Source organism: Schistocerca serialis, chromosome 1 (genome assembly GCF_023864345.2).
Source record: "Schistocerca serialis cubense isolate TAMUIC-IGC-003099 chromosome 1, iqSchSeri2.2, whole genome shotgun sequence".
Taxonomy (NCBI): Eukaryota; Metazoa; Arthropoda; class Insecta; order Orthoptera; family Acrididae; genus Schistocerca; species Schistocerca serialis.
Genome location: NC_064638.1, coordinates 485175910 through 485190393, shown reverse-complemented (window position 1 = coordinate 485190393; position 14484 = coordinate 485175910). Strand labels below are relative to the sequence as shown.

General features: G+C 39.2%; 1 protein-coding gene across 2 annotated transcripts in view; it reads left to right on the top strand.

Moving 5' to 3' along the window:
- LOC126473751 (phosphoserine phosphatase) overlaps positions 1–14484 on the top strand; it is a 74040-nt gene that overhangs the window by 34211 nt on the left and 25345 nt on the right. For both annotated transcript variants that reach the window (XM_050101013.1, XM_050101004.1), the window contains exon 4: positions 4657–4802. In XM_050101013.1, coding sequence (XP_049956970.1) covers positions 4657–4802 — 146 coding nt within the window. The remainder of the gene's footprint in view (positions 1–4656; positions 4803–14484) is intronic.

The window sequence follows — 14484 nt, the reverse complement described above, 5'->3', positions numbered from 1 at the left end:
ATATTTTAATTCAACATATATTGGGAGCAATTTTCTATAAAAAGCTTCCTTTTCCTATGCTACTAACATTCCTATTATGTTGTCATTTTTTTTTATACTTCTTATTGTCAGTCCTGAGTTACAGAGAGAGTTGTTGGAAGTGGCAGTAAGTTGCAGTCAATCCAATTGTTATCTTTGTCATGCACGTGAGGTTGTGTGTCAAAGAGCTCTGTTAATGTTCTTGGCGTACTGAACGTTAGTTCTCTGGAAATGTGTAATTGTAATGTAATGCCAACAAATTGGGGGGAGGGGAGAGAGAGAGAGAGAGAGAGAGAGAGAGAGAGAGAGAGAGAGAGAGAGAACACAGTTGTATGCAGTCACAACATTGGTAATAAAACTGTAGAGTCTTTCAAATCTTACAAGTACTTGGATATAATAATACATATTGTGAAGCAATATGAAGTGTAGGTCTAACACTCGAAATCAGCAGAAGGAAGGAGGATGGAAGACTTAAATTTTTGGTAATTTGTGTTGTATGTGTTAATGAGACTGCTTACTGAACATGGGGGAAACCTGGTCCAGCATTTGCGATCTTAATCAAGTAGGATCATAATAGATCAAAGTTGGGCGAATTGAAGATGTTTGTAGCAGTCAGTGGCTATGTTACCAATTCTACTACACAGATGTTTGTTAGTATGCTGTGTCAGTCACCTGACTACGAATATCGTGCCAGAAAACTGTAGAACCATTGTTGTGCCATACAACTGATGCACAAAAAAATCCTAATAATCTTGGGAAATCAAAAAAGCACTGTCTTCATAATTCAATGGAGGAGATTTGGAAATATATGTCAAGATAAATATTAAGACGTTTTAGTATTTTAATGCATAAATGCACCTCTCATCTTAACTTTTGGAAGTGGATAGACTCCACAGTCTTAAGCGGGTGTCATCATTATCCACGTCCCTGTCGCTGTGAGTCTTTGCTGCTGCTGCTGCTGCTGCTGCTGCTATCATCCCCTGATCTTATTATTAACTCTTTCACTCTTTGTTCCAGGGCTCCTTCTTGTCGCCATGCCTTTTCCAAGATGTGCCATGTACGTGCAACAATATTTTTCTGTTTTGTGGGAGTAATGCTGCCTAATGCCTCATACACTAAAAATTTAGTGTCTTTTAGATTAAAGCTTTTATTTCTGTCTGTGGTGTATGATTTCACCTGAGGGCACACAAGTTCTATTACAATGTAATGACAGTGATAAGATGGAAGGTGCAACATTCTATGACCATTTTCTTCTGCGACATTGTCAGTGTCCTAAACGATATTACATGATTTATGCTGTTTCATGATTTCTAACAGTTATTCCTTTTTCATTTACTTGTCAAATGAATCTATGCTGTTTTTCGCTTGCCAGTCCACTATGTCACACTTCTTGCTGCTGCGTGTAGAGATTTTGTTTAAGTGAATGGAGGGGTACGGTGCAGTATCAAATATTGTAGTGGAGTTCTTTTCTGTATTTGGAAGCAAAGAATGTATGAATCATTCTTTTCATTTTGTTGCAATCATTCTGCATGGTAGTCCCCAGATTCCTTTATTTAAAAGGAACAACAAAGCATTTGGAACAAGCCCACCTATCTTTGCAGCATGTAAAGAATGAGCAGATTGCCTTTTCGAACAGAAATTTTCAGTGTTCCTCACGCAGTGTTGTCAGTCTGTACAGTTGGTGTCAGATGACCAGTATTTACCCACACTTTATCCAACCAAATATTTTGTGAGGTTTCCACTTAGCTACTTCCCTCATGAAATGAAATCTCCAGGCAAATGGTATCTTTATATTCAAGCAGCACTCTTCTGCTGGATGACGCTTTCCATCAGAACTCTGTCTTCTTTAATATCCTTCAGACGCAGGTTTTTCCTTTGAAAAACAACTCGCTGTCTGTTAGTGAGATAAGCAACTTCCTTCGGGTGTGATATTCCTTCTGCATATAACGCTGACATATATGTTGCCAAATTGCACCCTCTTGAAAATTATCCAGTTTTGCCATTTCAGCAGCACTCATTCAGGTTTTTCCTAGAGTCAAAAGAGCAGCAGTTGGTTCTTGTAGATCTCCGCCACACCACTTCTTCATTATTTTCTTCAGAGGTCATTCTAATTTTCAGAGCTGTAGCTACTCATTAGAGAACTTTTGACCACAGTATAAGAGGCCTGCCATTATCCCTTTCTTCCTCAAAATATCATCATACATTGTAGACAAGCTCATGAGGTTTGCTCTTTAAAGTAGTGCCCTTCTGACTTTCATATTGTTTAAGTATTAGGCCATTTCACATACGCTTGAAATTATCAGTGTTTTACGGTGCATCATTAACATTAACTGAATTGGAAACTCATGATCCGTGACTAACTATGAGCGTACAACAACAGCCACTGAGAAAATATACCACCATGTCTGATTTTGAATTGTAGGGGCGGCAACATAGGTTCTATCCCCATGGGAACTTTTACGAATACCACATATCAGATCAAAGCGCTCCATGTGCATGAAGTATCTGGGATGTTCTTCCAATGGCCTGAATGTAGTTTAGCTCATACAAAACTTGAACTTGAATTTGAATTATTGGATGAAAGACAGTGTTCTGCAGGACTATCGTGGGAAAATATTGAGAACCACTATAGACTGTGGATCAGTTATGATGCATTGTATATTTCGTGTAAAGTTCATGACTGTAAGATAGATAGAGTGGGGTGTATAAGAAGACACAGAGTGTTTCCCTCTGTTCGCTTGTGAATAGGATAGGAGAGGAATGGCAGATATAACTGCAAAAGTACCTTGTCAGACATTACATACAGTGGAGTGCGTAGTATTCATTTAGATGCAGACTTTAAGCATAGCTTCTTATTTTGGCTGTGCATTATGTGATGTGTAGGTATTTCAGAATGCCATATGTTATGAGCACTTTGTTTTCTAATAAAAGGACAGCTCCAAGTGTTAGTGTGTCAATGTCATGTACAGGGAACACTTTCAATTATTTATTGTACAGATGTCATACACATTGCATTTTGAAGAGAAACTCTGAAAGTTGTTTTACAAACATTCAATATGCGAACCATGAGTGACCCGGCAGACATCAATATGGTAATCAAATTCTTGCCATACCCATCCCAGCATGGCATTGTTGACTGTGGCAGTCACTTCCCATATGCTCTCCTGGATCTCTGCTACATCACATGGTAGAGGCAGTACACACAACAGATCTTTCATGTGTCCCCACAGAAAAGTCACAATGGAGTGAGATCTGATGATTGGGGAGACCATTTCTTGAAACAGCTGTCTCCTTCTTGCCTTTGTCGCCGTCATTAAGTTTCTGCAGTATAGCAATATCACACTCTGACCACAAGTTTACATATAGTATCTTGTTTCCAGTTCATAATCAACTACTAAACAATGCCAAAAGCTAAATGCACAATAAGATCTATATTTAGCACAATTATCTGCCAACAGCACATTTCCCGATTCTTTATCCCAACAAAAATTGTACGAAAAGATGTGTTTTGGAGAGAGATCTTTAATGCAGTGTATGTTTGCTTTGCTGCATACATGGTTTTCATGTTTTAAAATCTGAACTTGAGGAAAGTTTAATTGTTTTGTTTTCTGTTGAATCCACTATGTTTGAGTTCACAAGACAAAATAATGACGTTTCCATGATGTCACAGGTTTTGAGCTGTGATTAGCTTATAAAAACAAACTGAACAGCTCCAATGTTTATTTTTCTGTAAACCTAGCACACCATATTTGTTGGTTTTCATATTTATACTTGCATGTGATGAAAATATGTAATTTATGTGCCAAAACACATCAAAGATCTCTTCAAAATGTGGTGTTTTTAGTATGGTTTGTTGTTCTAAAGTATTAGAATATGTGATGTCGCTGTATGAACCAGCTATTGCCCATTTTAAGTATTTCATTTAGTAGGCAGAATAGGATATTACAAGAAACTGATTGCTTATTGTGTGTTAATGCACACTTCACTTAGCTTAACCCTTAGGTTTACATATGAAATCAGCTTGTCTACCTTCTGCGCTGCAAAATGTTGCATGAGCATTTCGTAAATATTTGGAAGATTCAGTACCATAGTTCTGTTTCAAGGTCATATTCCAAATTTTTGCCTTACAAATTGCACACACTGCATTCATGTCGTACTTTTTTTCAGACTCTGTATTCTTCAGTTATTCATAAGAAAATAAAACTCACTAGAATTCGTGCACAATATATTCACAAAAAGAAACTTGCTAATAATGGTAATGGCACATTTTTCACACGCAAATTTCCTCTATTCATTTGTGAAACTCCTATTAGTGCAGCCTGAAGGTTATCTACTACCTTTTCAAAAAACTATCAATCTGTATCAAAACATTCAAACTGTTGACTGTCACTATTAATGTGGGAATTATTTGAAATGTGTCTGATAATTTGAACTCTGTAATCAATCATTGACAAATGTATTTTAATCAATCTTATGGACAGCTCCACTTCAGGGCCTTAAAAAATAGGTATGAGCTGCATCTGGTCAAAGGTTAATGTGGTGGGCTCCAGTATTTAAGAATTTCTTTTACAGTTAAGTGTTAAGAGAATACTGAAACTGTTCCAGTATAATATTATGTTTGACTTTCCTTCTTTCCAGAGAGTTAGTTGAAGCTCTTCATCAGAGAAGTACACCTGTTTACCTAGTCTCTGGAGGAATGAGAGGTCTGGTCACTCCCGTTGCATTAGAATTAAATATACCACTGGAGAATGTATTTGCAAATCGATTAAAATTCTTCTTCAATGGTGAGTAATAAACATAAATACCAACTGTTTCCAATTATAATCATGTGTGTATGCATGGGTGTTCAGTAGATAAATATTAGTGTGTAGATATTTTTAACATAATTTAAAGAGGACTTTTATGTACATATATTGATGCAGAATTACCATCTGAACAAAAAGACTGCTAGAAATCAACAAGATATTCATTATTTGGAATGGATCATCTTTTCAGCAATGGACGAACAGTGTGTTGGCTTTGCTTAATCATTTGACAGTCAATTCATAATTATGTACAGTCGGTATACTATTTTTGGCTAAATTGAATGACATAAACCCGAATAAAGACTAAGATTCAGAAAGTAAAGAATCTGTTTATTTAATTCCAGTTGATGATCACAGAAAAGTTACCAGATTATAAATTTCTTGTTTATGTCACAAACATCTAAATTTTTTTTTTTTCCACCCGTACACCCTAGTTTGCTGTGAAGAAAAGCACAATTCACATTGGTTCTCCCATTACTGTGGCTGGGTTTGCCCTATTATTATATCCGTCACATGATGCCACTTTGACATAGTTGTATTGCTGTAATATAAGGCTTCGTCTGTTTTAACCAGATCTGAAGATGGTCATTGTGGACTGAAGTAGATAGTCTGATGATAGTTTCCTGTGGTCATTAACCAGAATTTTGATCGTTAATATCACTTTCATAATTTTTTCAAGTCAGTATCACACAGAGCCATAACTATTAATTATACTTGTGCATAATATATTCTATTGTAGTATTGTTGTTAAGTTTTTGCCTGAATAAGTGCAGCCCCTAACAGATTGGGCTCATTTATGTTTTGATGAATCCAATGATACTGATCTCGGAACTTGTTGTTCATGCCCAACAGTCCTCACTCGTCAGGAGTAGTAAGCTCTGGGCACACTTTGGTGATCATGTTGTCTGTGCTAGAAAAAATGTTACGTCTACTAATTGAGAAACACACTGAGGCACCAAATGGATGGTTCAACAAAGTGTGCAGCCCATGGACCATTTAGTGCATTCCTGTTGTATTAAGCTTATCAGCTGACTAGTGTATGTGTAAACTGATTCATTCCCAACTGTTCATATGGACAAATTGCTTCTCAAGAATTGAACTAGTAACATCCCTAGCAGAATAATGGCATCATTGGAGACTAATAAAATCAGTAGGAGATGTGAGAGAGATCCTGTCAAGTGTGAAACCTCTGAAGTGAGCAATAAACTGTGTCAGAGCACTGCTTCTGAGAATTTGTTTGTGATTACAAGAAGAGAAAATGGAAATTTTGATGAGATATTGTAAGGCTGCAAATGCACATTGTTGTCGGTAGGAATTAGTGATGTGTATCCTTGCTTCTGATTTGTGTTGCAAGATCGTATGTGTTTGCTTATTGAAATATGTAGAACGCTGAGAACTGAATTGCAAAAGACTAGGTTTAAATAGTGATAGTTTTAAATAAAAGGAAATTAGGTTCTGTTTGGATTGATGTGGTTATTTATGTTGGAGATATTCTGTGGGCGCCAGACAGCTGCTTGTGAGGTCAGGGCAGGTGTGGCTCAGAGTCTGCAGAGCAGTGCAGTGTGCTATGGAGTTGTCCATGGTGAAGTTCTGTGACTGTTGGAATTGGTAACTTGGGAGACCTATAGATAATGCAGAACCAAATTTGACTCAGAACCATTATGAGAGTATGTTCTTGTTATTGCTTGTAAGAAATTATTGTCAATCGGAAGTTACAGATTTCTAATTGGGTTAATAAACACAGTTTGTGGACCTACCAGTACCTGTTACCATGTACGTAATAGCAGTCATTTCACAGAAAGAGTCTGGTAGAAGGCATGATCCCTCCAAAATGAGTAAGAAGGTTGCATCAAGGAGGAGAGAACCCTCACAGTATCGCAAATTCAGTTGTAGAAAGATTGGCAGTGTATGACAAAAGACCTGAAATGAACATGACCACTAGTAAATGGGATGTATTTGTAAAAGCATTTACTTCCCCTCAAGCTATACAACTGAAAAATGCTTAATTGCCAATAAGACGTGTGTGTGACTCTAAAAGGATATATTTTGATTCAGTGTGTGTGTGTGTGTGTGTGTGTGTGTGTGTGTGTGTGTGTGTGGAAAAGGATGGCTATGTTGTTGAGTCGTATATTTTTATCCCCATTGTTCACTGAAAAGTAACAGCTGTCTCAAAACTAACATTCAGTGAACAATATATTACTCTTAATAAACTATTAATTATGTAGTTGCCACAAATCTGTCACAAATTTCTGCAATTTCTTTTTCTTACTGGGTTCTCATTCTGCATTAGAAGTTGTGTAGCATGCTGCCGTGAGGCATCATGCTTCCATTCATATTCTTGAGACGGCATCTGTGACATATTTTGGCACTAGATCTTTGTTGCCCTGTGATTGTTGTACAGGTCAGTGGTCTAATTTTCCATCATACTCTATTAACACATTCATGTGTGGTTTAAACTTGCAGCAGTTACGATACCAGTCAGATATGAATGGGTGGTAAAGTCATAAAAGTGCAGGTATACTTGTAAAAAAATTATTGCTCATAAAGTTAGAAATATTTTGCATTTCAGTTTCATATGTGTATTTTGCAGTCTCTCTCCACATACCATTCATGTGGATTCAGAATGATGTTTTCACACCCAGCCTACACTTTAGTAAGCGTGGACGGAAATAATTCTTTTTGTATTTCTGTGCAGTTGCACTTTTATTTTGTCCGTTATAGGGCACTGTGCATTTTTTAATGAGTACCGGTACCACCTCTTCTCAGTTGCTTGCATGTACATCAAAAATTGATCCCAGTCCTTTACCTGTAAATGCACTAGTGTAGAATCTAATTCAAGACTTCCTCTTGTTTCATAGTTTGGAAGACATTACATAACTGTTCTTCAGTATATACACAAGTATGAGAACTTTTTCTTTTTCTGATCATTGAGATTGTGGCGCACAATATAAGCATCAAATATGCGTATGTCTGAAATATATATTGAGAGAGAAATTCCACCCTTCATGGTTCTCCACCTCACTGGAAACGTAGCCGTTATACAGTTTTTCACATCTGCACCTCCCATTCCCTTACAATATTTCAGAAAACAGATAACTTTTGGGTCTACTTCTCTTGGGTCATTACTCTCTTTGCTTCCCTTTTGGCAGTGTTGTTCTTGGGAGTATGTAAATAAATGCCTTATTGCCTTTCCTCTAAAGCACAAAATTTTATTTACTGATTAAGTTTCAAATTATGTTCTTGTGAGTTTCATCAAAATTTCAAAGTATATCTATCCTATTAGGTCATACAGTGCATTACATAAGTCACTGTTTTCATTACTAGATCTTGGAATCACTAACTAAAAAACCACCTGAAAAATTTATTCCACTTTAGAAGGCATTTTCCAACTGGAGACAGAAACTTTTGAGCAACTATATCACTACCCAGAGAGAACAGGCAACAAAACAAACAGCATACCAAACGGCAATGTACTTCTTCTATACGCTGATGTGGAGACAAGTCATCAGTGGCTGTACACATATGTTATGTTGTGTTACACAGATTGCTCTTACGGTGCTAGCTGTGACAATGCAAGGTAGCAAGGTAGCAGAATGACGAGCTAGGTTCATTAAATGATATGAATGGCTTAACTATAAATATTGTGTAAAGTAATAAAGGTATTTGCTCAGCAGTATAGTGTACAGGATCACCGGAGCAGAAGGCGGTAGGTGGGAATAAACTATTAGGGCAGTTTTAGGTAAGAGGCCTTTAATTGGCAGAAAATGCATTCAAATGGGCCACGTAAGTCAGGCCTAGGGAGGTGAGGGTGAGCCAGAGCGTAGTGGTAGGCGATGCATAGTTCGCATCAAATGTGGGTGAAGTTAATGAATAGTGGCGTCTTGCCATTCGGACAAGTCCGAATAGTGTGGTGGCCACAGAGACAAAGTCCACGGCGCCGCAACACCGGAAGAGCCAAGTGGTGTTCACAGCTATAGGGCGCGCGGCAGAGAGAGAGCCTTGCCGACCAGCGACGGGGTACATCCAGCATGGCCACACGGCTTCCTCCACCTTGATTGATCAGAAGCCAAGAAACCCGCAGGGGTGGCATGAAAAGTTCAGAAGCATGGCCTGGTCAGCATCGCCTAGATGGCATTGCCTCATCAGCACATGAGGGAGGCGGTGTGATCAAGATTGCCCACCCTGGTGTTGACTTTTGTTGCCAGACCATGGGACGAGAAAATTACAGGCAGTCAAAGTTGCCAGCTAATGCTAGACCATAACGAGAGAATGAAATTAACCTTTAGAAATAAATTAACGATAGAATCCCCTACTATCTGGCTCAACCTTACACTCCTCCCTCTTCCGTGGGAGCAGATAATGCATGTGAATTCGCTCAATGTAATTGTTATTTAAATGTAGACAATTTTAGTTTGCAAAACAAAGCAGATATGGTTTGACTGTTAAAGGTTCCCACAGAAGATGGCAGGGGCCTTAAACTAGGGGTGGGTGTAGAGACTTTAAAGACCTCCTAGGGGTCACAAAGGGGTTTACACACTTCAACAATATTATGTTTATACAAGAACAAGGAATAAATAGTATAAAACATCAGCACAAAACTACATGAGTTAGCAAGTGTGAATAAAACATCTGAGAAAGTAATAATTTGTATCAGGCATACATGCCAATTTTTTTTTAAAAAAAAGAGTATACATATTGCCACACAGGTCCGAGTGGTGTGTTGTGTTGGTGGACAGCGTCCAGGCTGCCGGCTGGAAGGGGGCGTGGCGGTGGCCTGGTCTGTTCACTGGAACTCAGTGCAGTAGAGTATGAGGGGAGGTTTACGCATTTCACACACATTTAAAAAAGGGGTAAACACTAGGGGAGCACTTCACTATGCTGCACAAGTTTTCACACCGGTAGATCTGTTGAACTCATAAAACTAAAGGAGGGCACATGCCTTGATAGGTTTTTTTTTTCTCTCATATCATGGACAATATTCTCCATGAGGCTGAGGTTCTGGGACTATTGGAGGGGACGGTTGTATCTGTTTGCAAAACCCATTTTTATACATGATCCATATCAGTACAATAATAAGAATAGTAGTGGCTGGGGTTACCGTGGCACTGGGTATAATGGTGGTATGTAGTGTAGTGGCTGTCTGCCATTCACTTAAATGTGCTAACAGGCGATCGTAAGAATTTCGTCCTTTCTCATGTTCTAAGAGGTCATCAATTGACATTAAGAGGTGATCATTTGATATATTGGACAAAGCAGGCAAATCAGTTGACAGGGGTACCACAAGTGAGCTAAAGTAGGTAGATGGGTGTGAATACTAACAGAGTAAGTCTTGCTGGCATTGAAAGGTTACAAGTGGCGTGATAACATCACAGTAGGAACTGTTTCCTCTATCTCATATGTCTGCAACTGGAAATTGTGTTCATAGCAACAAAGTGTTAATGTTGTAGGTTGGTTTACGGCGTATAGGTGGTTTGTGCTAACGGTCCTGAAACAGGGTTCCGCTAGCGAATGACCGTTCATGAGCAGGGTGACGTTTGGCGTTTCCCCAGGAAAAGACGAATCTCACATCCCTTAGGATGGTTTCAAAGGGCGATTTTGCGGCACATGAAATTATGAGCATGTATGCATTCATTCAACTGATTCTGGAACATCGTGGTATGCCTTTGGTGATCCGGGCTAATGATGAGGATGTCTGCTGTATTCCAGCATACATACTGTCTGGTTGCTGACCATGCAACAGGGAACACGTGTATCTTGTAACACTCAAATTGACAATATAAACATGCAAGGGGTATAAGTATATGGAATTCCAGGGTGTTGGCGCGTTTTAATAACTGGTTTCTAGCCTTGGCGTAATAGTCGGGTAACATAGCTTCTTGAACGGGCAACATTGAATGTGTTGATGGTGGCAAATCGGTGGTAACATTTTGCAGTACTTCAGTAAATTGTTTGGTTGGTAAAAGTTCGGAACTCAGGATTCCTCATAATCCTAGTTGTATGGTGACACGTAAATTGACAAGTAGCAGTTGGATGGTCTGTGTGTTATATGATAAGGTTTGAATTTAGTGTAAGGTTGGATATCTCAGCTTGTATAGTCGCAAAGTCCCATTGTACCGAGTTCTTAAGAGATTCGTACTGGTGAAGTATCGTAGCCGCAACACTGTGTATTTGCTTGGTGGCTGATAACAGATTGTCTTCAATGTGCATTAATCGCGCTTGCTGGCGTAACAATGTCTCATGCTTCTGTTGAGCAAATGTGCTGATTTGCCTGATTTCTTTATTCCAATGTTGGGCATCTTTATGATCAGGAATTCCAAACACAGTTTTAAGTATGGCGCCTCCAGCGTCGAACCAGGCTAATTTTACGCGCAGGACAGGTATGGTTGAAATTATACTACGCAGCTCGCATTGAAGGTGATCAATATTTTGCCTAAGGTCACATAATACCAGTAGAGCTTTCTTTTGACCTGTTTGTACGAGCAATGATTCGTATCCTAACAGTTGATCAGCAGTTTGTTGCAATGCTAACTCTTCCTTTATGAGGGGCGCAGTATCAAGTACTGTGTCAATCACTAAATATGCGGGGTATACCATAGACTTCAGAGTTTTTCAAACATGATGCCTGACAGTGATGGGTGGTTCGTGAATGGTAGGGCACTGGAAACCATACAAATGGCTGACAGCAGAAGTCTCCTCTTCATGATGTGGCGATAGTTGAATACAATGAAGTGGCAAACGTAATAGGCCAGGTAGCGGAGCACTTGCGTCCATGTAATTCCAAAAGTCCAAAATCTGGAAATAAACGATGGTCTGAGATCCTTCTGGTAGTCCAGGATGGCGAAAATACGTTGCATTAATGACAGAAAAAATGATAATCACTTGTTTCATTACCTTGAGGGTGGAGTAGTGAACGAAGATAGACTGTGCACACCAATAGCACTTGCAGACACGGTGCGAAAGAGGTGACTAAGATTACAAGGACAGTTGAGCTCCCTTTATACGAAGTGGAGGCAAAATATTTGCTGAGCAACGAGTTGGGTCAGCAATTTCTTAAGTCAGTGGCTGTTGAACTGCAGACTACACAGTATGCGAGGTGCTCGACATCGAAGTTGGTGGCAGTGGCACAAGATGTGAGATGGTAAAGCTAATGTTGTGCAATAGGCGGAAGCATTACTTAGAAGGAAATAATGCATGGCTACGAACATGTGTGTGTGATTCATGTTTAATTTTCAGTTCTGAAAAATGCATTGTTACCCTGTGTTCTGTTTAAAGTCATCAATTGCAAAAGAAAAGTGTACATTTCTTCATAACACTATTGAGAGAAGACTCAGTAGATTAGTTGCCACACTGCGTCAGAGCGGCACGAGGCAGCTACGCGCGTGCGGCACGAGGCAGCTACGCGCGTGCGGCACGCGGCAGCTACCTTACAGGCTGACTGTACTTGTAGCACGGAAACTTCACACGTTTTTGGGTTCATGCACCTGATGAACATATTTAGGTGATTCAGAGTGAGAAGTGACAAATATAACTGTCACAAAAGGGGTATAATATTACTCAACAAAAGGGATAGGAGAGCGTAACCAGCATGGTTTATTCAACAATGATCAACAAAATAATAATTATAAGGCATATAGTAATGGGCTCTTGCACTCATTGAACAGATAAGTTCGTCAATTTCAAAAGAGAGCATTGTACATTGCCCAAGCAGCTGGCCTTGAATGCAAGTATCTGAAGGCAATAGTAAGTATAATCTGAGGACAGAAAGAAGAAGGAAACAAACATCTTAATACTGAAATAACAGTGAGTGTTGATGTATAGTATAGTTGAAAATTAGTCTGAATAGATACTTTCAATACTCAGTTACTAGCGCTTTTTGGAAAGTTGTCTCAAAATAAACAATTTTTTTTAAAACACTGGTAGCTAATCTGTCATTTTTGTTCTGCTATGTGATATTGTATTACAAAAATTTAGTTCAGTTTTTGACATTTTCTTCCAATTTTCAGCTGTTGTTGGAAGAAATAAAAGCTATGTAACAGATGAAAATCTTTGCAAGAACCTGAAGAGGTATCCAACAAGAACAGCCTTTTCATAGATTTGCTGTCATTAAGTTGTGCCAATACTACAAGTAATGTGGTATAATAGTACAGTGTCACGTTAACACTTCCTCTAGCAAGGTTCTAGTTTAAGGTAGTTTCACGTCTCCTTTGGTTTTCAGAGCAGTAATTGCCTTTACCCTCCTTGATATTATTAAACATTTTGTATGATATTTCCTCCATTATTTTGTACTCCTTGTCCTGTAACTACGTAATGTGGGTTGTTGGCAGCCTCCTAACCAATTATGCTGACGTGACATATTGGACGTACCTGTCTCAGTCAGAGTGATTTTTATTGACATAGAAAGAAAGAAAGCACGTAACTGTGTGGTGGACTCGCTCTAGGCATCTGTTCACTTTTGGGTGAAACGGTGTCGTTCTCCACTTTTTGATTCACAACAATCGACAGACTTCTCTAAACAATGCTGACATAAAATTTGTGCCTTGATCTGTAAGTACAGCTTCAGGACTTCCATATGGTTACACCAATTGGGTGACAAACGCATGAGCTTCATTTTCTGCAGACATGCCTGGTATGGGAACAAGAATTAAGAATCTGGAAAAATGATCTATTGTGGACAATATATATCTGTTATTTTGTGGACTCAAAGGGAAAGGACCAACAATATCTGCTGCTACTAAAGCCCAAGGACAAGTGGCTTCTGGCACTTGCTGTAAAGGCACCTTCGTTCCAGGTGGCAATGACCTCTTAATGCAGGGCAAACAATTTTGAATATACTTCTGCACGTCTCACCGTCTGCCTTCCCAGAAATAGTGGGCGGCTATTCGACAGTTGGTGGCGTGAAGACCATCATGACATGCTTGCGGGCTATCGTGACATTGTGCTACTATCCTTGGACATAATTCTTTTGGGATTACTACTTGTTTACCCAGTGGGGTTTTTCGATACAAAATCCCATGTTCGACAGAAAATTCAGGCAAAGTTTCGTACTTGTGAATTCAATATCCCTTTGCTGTGCTTCCCTCAATTCTTCAATAGAAACATCATTGGTAACAATCACTCTATCTTTCCGGCTTAATGCATCGGAATTTTGATGCAACTTGCCCAGTTTATGTTTTACCTCATATTCAAATTTGCTCAATTTTAAAGCCCAACAAGTTAATCTGCTACACTACTGGCCATTAAAATTGCTACACCACGAAGATGACATGCTACAGACGCGAAATTTAACTAACAAGAAGAAGATGCTGTGGTAGGCAAATGATTAGCTTTTCAGAGCGTTCGCACAAGGTTGGCACCGGTAGCGACACCTACAACATGCTGACATGAGGAAAGTTTCCAACCGATTTCTCATACACAAACAGCAGTGAACCGGCGTTGCCTGGTGAAACGTTGTTATGATGCCTTGTGTAAGGAGGAGAAATGCGTACCATCACGTTTCCAACTTTGATAAAGGTTGGATTGTAGCCTATCGCGATTGCGGTTTATTGTATCGCGACATCACTGCTCGCGTTGGTCGAGAAGCAATGGCTGTTAGCAGAATATGGAATCGGTGGGTTCAGGAGGGTAATATGGAACACCGTGCTGGATCCCAACGGCCTCGTAT